The 9,436-nt window shown below is 39.3% G+C and overlaps 1 protein-coding gene across 1 annotated transcript in view; it reads left to right on the top strand.

Annotated features, from left to right (window-relative positions):
- Positions 1-2,927: 2,927 nt before the first annotated feature.
- xpnpep2 (X-prolyl aminopeptidase (aminopeptidase P) 2, membrane-bound) overlaps positions 2,928-9,436 on the top strand; it is an 87,592-nt gene continuing 81,083 nt past the window's right edge. The window contains exons 1-2 of the mRNA XM_034598156.1: positions 2,928-3,044; positions 4,440-4,504. Of these exons, the coding sequence (XP_034454047.1) occupies positions 2,968-3,044; positions 4,440-4,504 (142 nt within the window). The 5' untranslated portion in view covers positions 2,928-2,967. The remainder of the gene's footprint in view (positions 3,045-4,439; positions 4,505-9,436) is intronic.

Here is a 9,436-nt window from a genome sequence, read left to right as displayed (position 1 = left end):
CTGAGTAGAATTGAGGCTGTTTCCAACCATTTGCAAATATTTCATTTGTCTGATAAATACCTTAATTATTTTTCTAACCTTTAACAGAAAATAATTCAAATTGTCTGCTGGGAGAAGAACTCCCAGAAAAGTTATACGTGACCATTAAGAGCCTGAAAAACAAACACTGCTCGGTTAAACCAGCAGCCAGGAGCAGCTGATTTCTATCTCTAAGCCTCAGTTATGGTTTGCCTTATGCTTTCATATATTGTCTGGGCTGTAAATGAAGTGTATCTAATTGGATAATAACCTGTCAAACATCCAGGTTGAGCACAGAGCCGCACTGTTATTGTAGGATTTGGTGAGTATGTGAAAGAGCCAGTGGATTGTTCGGGTGTCCCTTTTGAGTTGTGCTGCTGGCACATGGTGAAAGGTCTGTGGAGAGCTGCCAGCAGCTGAGGTCATTAGAGTGTGAGTTTCTAATAAACTGTGACCGCGAAGTTACTTTCACTGAAGCAGACAAACATACAGCAGGGATTGGTTTGGATTGGAGTTGTTACTACAGTTTGAAAAGTATTTCTAAATATATTTTTCAAAACATTGTTAGCAGCAGCTCAGAGAGATTTGTCTTTTGAACGCAGGCCCATGGATGTGGATCAAATCCCTGCATCCTGCTGAGGACTTTTTAGTTGAACCCTGCCCTCTAGCAATGACCTTTATGCACCACTAATTTGCAACATTGACACATTTTGAGATGAGAAGGGCACCCGAGAGCCTCTGGCACAGCTAACGCCACATGTCACCATGGTAAGGAAAGGAGAGAAATTAAATTAAATTAGTAACACAGACTGTGGTATTTCCTAAATAGTAAAGAAGTAAAAACTCACTCAAACCTTGATATACAAACATGTTAACGTTTTCAATGTTTAACCAAAAATAGAATCTGTCTCTAACCAAAGGGTTTCTTCACTTAACCCTCACCTCATGTGGGACGCATTTGACGCATTTGTTTAACAATAATACAATAACTTTCTGCATAAATGGTAATTGCAAGCGTATGAGAGAACTTGTCTTTGAGGGATGTTTATAAGACTTGAATTTTTTAAGTGCTGTATAATTCACACACTGATATGAAAACAATTGCAAAATAAATTAAACATAATCTTTTCTCTGTGATGGATTGCTGTGCTTGAGATATTTTGTCAGCGCTGTTTTTATGCTGCACAAAAATGAGTAACGGTACATATCTTCTTTTTAAGGTGAGCCGACATTAGTAGGAATAATATAACGAGAGCACAATCATCCGTTATGGAAACCGGTGGTTCACTAAATATTACTCAGTGGAACATGACAGGAAATTCTGGAAGGAAACAGATGATGTCTCGCAGAGGTCATGAGCTGGTTTTGAACCTGTGATGACAGGAACACATGGTGTTCACCTCCAGCCCGTAACACAGAGTCACACAGACACATGATTTATCTTTAAACCAAAGTCGAGAATCCGCCACTGAATTTCTCTCCCTATCTCTCCTAAGCCATGTGTTTGGCGCACGCATACTTGGGGATTTTCAAAGTGCCTGGTCTGGTTTTATAAAGAGTCCCACTGGACTGAGATTAAAAACACAATATCAGTCAGTTGTTAACTAACAGAGGTCATGTTTACATGAGTGGAGAAGCTGTTGAAGGGATGGTCCCGTGTGGGCCAACTTCACTGGGCTACAACGCATGTCTGGCCCTTTAATAGTCAAGTGGATGGACATTTGTATTTCATCACACTGTTCCACCAATATTGTAAAATTACCTCATTCATATATAATGAATGACAATAACATTATAAATGGGAGCAGAGAAATATACGTGTGTACACTTGTTTGTGGTTTCCCCTCTGTGTTTGTGCGTTTGTGAACTCTCACCCATCTGAACTGTCAAATCATCTCTAATCCTGTGTCATCCTTATCAGCCCGTGTGTACACAGGAAACCTCGGTGCCTTCCCCCTGCTGTGCTTTTCTGACAGGTGATTGGCTGGCTTAGGTTTGACCCATGGGGTTTGCTTCTGGTGTTTACCTGTTGCAGGCAGATGTTCTCCAGGAAAAGCAGGAACACATCCTGGTGTCCGAGCTCTATGTGTACCCAGCTTGTCCAGATAATCGTGGACCTAAACTAAACCTAAACTACCTAAACCTGTGTCATCAAGTGCAATCTGTTCATTACTTAAAGTATTTTTTAAGGCAAGAAAGAAGGATGAATTATTTTATGGTAAAATGGGCTGTATTTCATGTAGATGCTTTTCCAGTCTTATTAATCAAAGCACTTTACAGTATAAGTCACTTTCACCCACTCATGCATATAGCACTTATATACGCAGCACTTCTTCTATCACACACCATTAACACACTATCAGCACAGATGTCAGGACCAATCTTCGATATCTTGCTTCAGAATGCAGACTGGAGGCGCCGGGAATAGAACCACCGGGGATTGAACAGACTTACCCTCTGGTTTGTGGACGACCCGCTGTACCTCCTGAGCCACATCCGCCCCATCCAGTTTACGGGACAGTTGCAGTCACTGATGCTTCCCATTAAATGTTGTAGCCCCTTGTATATAAAAAAACACACAGGTTTAATGTTTATGATATGTTAACTGCTATACATGGCAATGATGGATTTTAAAATATTAACCCTGCGAGTCACAACCAGTTAAACATGTTGTGATTGATTTCATGATTAATTATTTGTCTTGACCTTCTATGTAAAGAGCCTTGAGATAATGTATGTTATGATTTGGCGCCATACTAAACTGATTATTTTGGTAAACTGAACAAACTGATATCTTCTGTATGACCTTCAGTAAAATAATAATAATAAAGCTGTTTAATAGAAGTCCCCACTTCTACAGGGTGGACCCAGTTTAAAGTCTTTAACTTCCTGAGGTTCGGTAACTGGAGTCTCCCTGCGAGGACGAGACATGACATTCAGCTAGTTAGCATGCTAACTGTGGAAGCTAGCCTTAGCATAGCTCAAGAGCACAGAGCAAACAGACTAAGAGGAATAACCGAGGCCGAGTAAGTGTTTCTGTTCACTCTCATCTTTGTAACGTTAATGTCACTGTCAGTTGTTAATAGACGCAGTCAGTGAATGTTAGCTGTCAGAAATATTAGCCACGCAGCTAGGTGCTAATAGCTATATTTGAAGCTAGGCGCTAATAGCTATTTAGCTAATAGCCAAACCCTCCAGTAGATAAATAAATCAATGTAGTTGATTTTCCACTGTTTGGTTGCTAGTAACTTGAAATCCTTTTTGAATATTTGTTACTCAACAAGTGTTAAATTAACTCACTAAAATCTGAGCCATGAGGTTCAGGGTTGTGGTTGGATGATGGTGGATTTTAGCTGGGGGCCATTGTGGGAAGGGCTTTGTTGTTTTCAGGCTTCACTGCCAAAAACTATTTTTCAGGTTATTTTAGACTTTTTCTGTCTGTTGTTTATCCCAAGTATGAAACTGGTGATCTTTTAAGAACCCACATGGATGTTTACCGACTCTTCCTGCTGTTTTATTTCCAGATTGTGGTTTCTGCAGAGTTCACCAAGTTAAGTTTAAGACTTTTTAGAACCATAACAATTACTCCCAAGGATATCATCAACTAAATAAATGAAACCCAGTGAAGTAGCAGTGAATGGATGGATGGATTTAACAATTGAATAGATATATGTTATTTTAAGAGTTGCTGTGATTCATCAGTTAGTTTGTTGAAAGACGATGAATTACCAACAATTGCTGATTTTAATGGCAAAATGTAAACATCTTTGTCCCATAAGAAGTAAATGGTTGAGTACAGCACTGATGGACAGAAAAAAGAGCAATAAACAATAATAACACATTGAATTATTATTTTTTTTCCATTTTTATTAATACATATTTAGGCTGTTTTTAAGGAAATTGAATTAAGTACTTATTTTCTATTTGCTGCATGGAAACAATCTTCAGAAACAGATTAACATATGGTTTTCAACCATGCAGTGGATTTTTTTTTCTTAATTCTCTCCACGTGGTTGAAAGAGTGAGTTTTCTGAAATATGTGCATAAATGTTGTTAAATTTCTTAGATTTTCTTAATTTTTTGGGATCTCTTTTAGCTCAAAACTATCTTTTTTAGGTTTTGAAATGTTTTCAGTGATTTATCCTTAAGAAGAGAGGATGTCTAACTTTGTGACTCAAACATATTGATCTTACAAAAATGGCCAAGATTCTGCCTGAGCATCAATAGACTCAAACCTTAAACTAAAGAAAACTTCCCACCCTGATTCGTGGTGGAAAAAGTTGCATAAAACTATATTATACAAATTATATGACGGTATTATTGTGCCTTTATTTAGCGGACATAATTTAGAAGAAGCGCATTCAACCACCATTAAAAATTGTGAGTGCAGCTCTTATTAAAGCAACGTTTGCTCTTTTCAGCATCAACCTGCCGGCCCTTGATCATCTTCTCCACCCTCCGGCCCATCTGACTCATCTCATCCACGGTCAGTGTGCTTTGTATACTGCTGATGTCAGTGTTTAGCAGACTTACATGCAGTGTTAGTCCAGAGATGTCACCTACCGACAAACACAAAACCCCTGAGCATGTGAGCACACACATACAATTCACACAGCTATGGGTTCAGACAGGGAGATAGAAACAAGAATAGCCTTTTGTTTTGGTGTTTGATGAACAATTGAGTGGAGATAATTAGTTGATAAGAAATCACTTTGATTACATCTATTGCCTGTGAGCCAAGCCTCACTTTGTATTACCATATGCTGAATGTTTCATCAATTAACATCCTGAAGAAGAAATGGGGAAATTGCAGATCCTCTCCAGTGGGAGTGTACGGACAAGGACGATTCTTTGATATTTGCATATGGCTCATGGTTGCATGCTTGTGTGTACAGTTCTAATGTGTACTTCTATAATGCTCAAGCGACCACGGAGAAACTGCTGTCTGTCGCTTCTGAAGTAATCTGTAGCCCTGACCACTCAGACAGCTGGCCAATTAAATGTGCTCCTGGCTGCTGCTGCTGCTGCTTGATGTGCACTGCGCTTCACACAGAGGTGTAGATGGGAGGACAAACTCATCTCTCCATAGTCGGGGGAGAGATGCCAGGAAAGCTTGGCTGTGTCTGAGAGTGCTGTGTGTGTGTGTGCCTCTCAGATGGCTGTGCGAGCAGATAAGAGAGGAGGCAGAGGGAGAGCTGCTGAATCTGGATTTATTCCACACTCCCCTCCTTCTCCTGGTCTGTCTTCCTCTATCCAGCTGTGGGTCTGGGAGCTGACCTGCATTAAGACATCAGAAACTGCCTGACGGGCTAATAGGAACAGTTTTCTAGAACATCTTCAAAAGCTTGTTAAACTGTGGAGTTTTGGCAGTGATTTAAGGAAAACTGCTATTATGGCTTAAATACCATTCACCTAATCTGTGTTGGCAGATTAGAAATGCCTGGACATCGCCCAAATACTTCCTCTCCGACTGACGTGTCTGTCTCCACGCTAATGTGTTTATTGGACATCTACAAACACCGTCTTCTTTCTCATTGAGCGAAACTCACACGCCAACGTTTCTTTATCCCTATTGCTTTTATTGCATTCTTACTTTTCAATGCACTTGAATTTGTCATTATTGTAGAATACAGCTTTGTGTAAAGATGAAAGTAAATCATCTCACTTCAAACACTTTGTTCCTCTAAGACTTTTGCTCTTTTTTTATTGAAAGAGACTCAAAAGACTCTTTCTGTTTTACTGTAACTGTTTTGCTTTTATTGTTTTCTGTGAACCCTCTGATGCTGATGGGAAAATGGCTTTGGTTTGGAGTGGTCTAGCCAGTGGGCATCTGACAGTGATTTGCTGATCCTTTGCAATTGCATGATGGCTCTCATCCTCTAAGGCCACAGGGCCCTTTAAGCCAGCCAATCACTGCCCCTCGGCTCTCTGCTGTGGGCAATTATAGGTCAGTGTGTGTCACGACATCATTGTCTTCTTGGAGTGGCTCCGTTCCAGCTCCCATTGCAATCAGATATGTTTTTCTCTTTGCTATTTAAAATGGAGCAGAAATCCAGAAACAACATGAACACTGTTTTCTGAATCATTGTTGTTTGAGTGGTTTTAGAATATGAACCGTTGCCAAGGTCCAGGCAGAGTGAATACAGTAATGAAACTTGATTAACTTGAGAGTTTTTATGGGAAAGAACAGAGAAATAAGAGACTACAGCCTGTTGTAAACATAAGTTTGATCATTAAAAGTGAAATCTAGTATTTATAATGAGGGACATGAGAGTATAATTTGTGCACTAACAAGGTGCTTACAACGTTTAAAAAAAAGTTATTTACCACGAATTGTATATAAATATGAACGACATGAAAGTGAATCCAAAGTATCTCTATCGACACCTTGTGGCTGGCTGCAGTATAGGTTATAAATCAAGCCCTCCCCATGTTAGTTGTTGGGACATGGACTAAACTAAAAAGTCATAGTTCATGTTAGTAGATAAAGATGGTTTCTGTCCAAAAGCTCATTGTTGTTATTTGATGCTATAAAAAAGCTTGAACTGGTCGAGCGTGTGTATCGGTGACCTCGAAATAAAAGTTTCAGATTGTTAATACTAAGTTATAATATAACTCCCATTCCACAATGAAGGCTAACTTGACACAAACTTGCAAACAGCATGACATGATTCACTGCCATGTCGAGTCTTCATAAATGCATTGTCTAATTTCTTTCAATATTTATATAAACATTGATTTGGTAATGTTGATATTTAAACACATTTGGTCACTAAATAATAACATTCTAAACATTGTCTGCAGGCTCAGGCAAAAACATTCAACTTCTCTCAGCAAACTTGACTCCTTAGAGTCTCTTAACAGATCTGAGAAATACCTTGAGGGTAGTGAAGGGATTCGTGTCGTCGTCTGTCTTTGTGTTTGTGTTTCTCAATGTGGCAAAGAAGTTTGGACCGTTAACGCCTCTGTGGTTGCATGGCAGCCCACCAAGCAAAGTGACGCCTTCCTGACAGGGTCGCCTCAGCCCTCAGAGACATGGCCTCTTAACTGGCCTTAACAAGATAATAACACGGAACGGTTACTGTGATCAGCAGCAAATTGTTTCTTCAAATGCTTTTGGTAAGGGGAGAACAGGAGTGGGCTTTACTGACACGACCCTGAATGGAAGTCCTCAACGATTTCTGTGAAGTCTAGGATATCTTATCAGATGATCAGTGATCTGCACGCCGCTGATAAACATGTCGTTGTGGGTGACACCCGAATGATGACTAACTTCCTGGCTCTGAGCGCACTACATGTACACGTGTATGTAGCGCGGTTAAAGATAGGGCTATCAAAGAAAACCTCAAGGACAGCTGGACAGTTAAGATTTTAGCTTGAACCTATTTACATCCCATGTTGTTAAAAATATATCTCAAGGTTTAATGTTACAAGCATCCAAACAGAAAATATTCCTGTAAAAATCACTCCTCATTGAAAAGTTTTAGGTTATTTTTAACACAACAACCCAATGGCTTTGCTCAGATTTACAATGTCACATAAATTCCTAAAGGATTTATTGTTTACAACCTCATTTGACCGTTAAGTTTTCACAAGTGTCCGCAGACCGCGACATGGACAACACATCTTCATGCTCCTGTAACCACGATTAACCAAGAATGGCAGGGAGACGAATCCCAACGTCTCTCTGTCTGAAAGGGAAGGAAGTGTCCTCTTGGCCCCCAAAAGAGGACACTTCAGGAAAGGCTTAAGAAAGGTAACAGTTTATATATTAAGTCCGTCCATCATCAATGGGTAACGTTCCAATGATGGGAAAGTTATGACCCTGATTGTATTAGCCTACGGGCCGGTGCACTCACTTTGTTCCTGGCCTGTGAGCTAAAGCCAATGTGGCTAAGCTGCACAGTGTATAGAATAATCCTGAGGGAAGTCTTGGCTCATTGACAAGAGACTCAAGTTCAGGGAAAGGTGCAAATTAGCTAGATGCCATTATCATGATTTCATATTGTTTTATTTTTAAAGCACAGCGGAAGTTCAAAATTACAGTAAAACCCAGAACCCATCTGTACAGTTGAGTGTAAACTCTTGGTTACTTGAGCAGCCACTACCTCCTTGTTTTTGTTTTTTTACATATGTCACCCTCATTGCAGCTTTGCATTTCTCTACCAGCTGCCCCCCGTCCTGTGTTTGTGCTGGCTCTGTTTTTATGACCACTTCAGTGATCCATCGCCACTGCAGAGCTGCTGGTGTTAACACAGCTGAGGTGCATTACACAAACTGTTGTTCCTGCCTCTTACCTGGCTCCGGGCTCTGTTTGCAGTCAGGAAGTTTTTTCTTATTATTATGTCCACTTCAGAGGCAGATGCAGACTGGGACGTGGACTTTCTCTCACACACACACTGCATTTGAGCCACAGCGCACTGTTACGACACGCCAACCTTAAAACTTGAATTGTCCTGTTATTATTACACTAGTCTGAATCCCTTGGTTATATTTTAGAACATGTTGCATCACATCAGTATTTTCATCACCTTAAGAGGAATCACAACTTTTTTACAGTTGACACAAAGTTCAATTCCCCTTTTGAATGTGATGAGAATAATGAAAACGTGGGCTGTCCAGGTCATCTAGAGGACAATGAATGCATTTTGTGTCAAATTGGGAACTTGTTTTATGTTATTGTCCCATCTCTCTCTTCGCTCATTTCCATTCTGTTTGCTATTTAATGAAGACATAAAATACCCCAAAATAACCATAGGACATAAAAAATTATGCGTGAAATATATATATCTTTTTTTATCTTTAAAATCTCACAATAATGTTATTGCGGAATGTGAACTACAGTAAATTGGTCTGATCTCAAAGTTCTTTAAAGTCGACTTTTGTTAAAACAAAGCTGAAATGATTTGATTAATTAATTAGTTGACTGACAAAAAAACTGTATAGTTGATTAACTGTAATAGAATGTTAATTAGATATTTTAGTTCTCTTTTCCTGTTGTTTGCACAAACAATAATTTTTTACCTCATCTTGGACACTCAGACTTGATAAACTGATGATGAAAGTCATTGTTAATTTCAGCCCTAAATGCCCAGAAAACACTGATTAATGTATTTTTCCGCACCACAGCTTTGTTGAAACAAAGATGTTTTTTAGTCATGCTGTTTTTCAAAAACACTACTTTTTAATTCCCCAAATAACTACTACATAATTACTCTTAATTTAGTTTTGGAGCAGTCAGCTGGTGTTGTTTATTCTTCTCCTTGAAAAGACTACTCCCAGTCAGTCTTGGCTCAAACATTGTGCAAACACCCTTTGATTCATTCATTTACTGCTGCATAATTATAACATTGATAAGAGCAATAAAAATGTTATAGAAAGTTGTGCAACACCTGCTTGTTATATGTGTGCTTAATTT

The sequence above is a fragment of the Hippoglossus hippoglossus genome, chromosome 10, assembly GCF_009819705.1.
Source record: "Hippoglossus hippoglossus isolate fHipHip1 chromosome 10, fHipHip1.pri, whole genome shotgun sequence".
Classification (NCBI taxonomy): Eukaryota; Metazoa; Chordata; class Actinopteri; order Pleuronectiformes; family Pleuronectidae; genus Hippoglossus; species Hippoglossus hippoglossus.
Note: the sequence above shows the minus strand (reverse complement) of the source record. Positions and strands in the feature narration are given on the sequence as shown.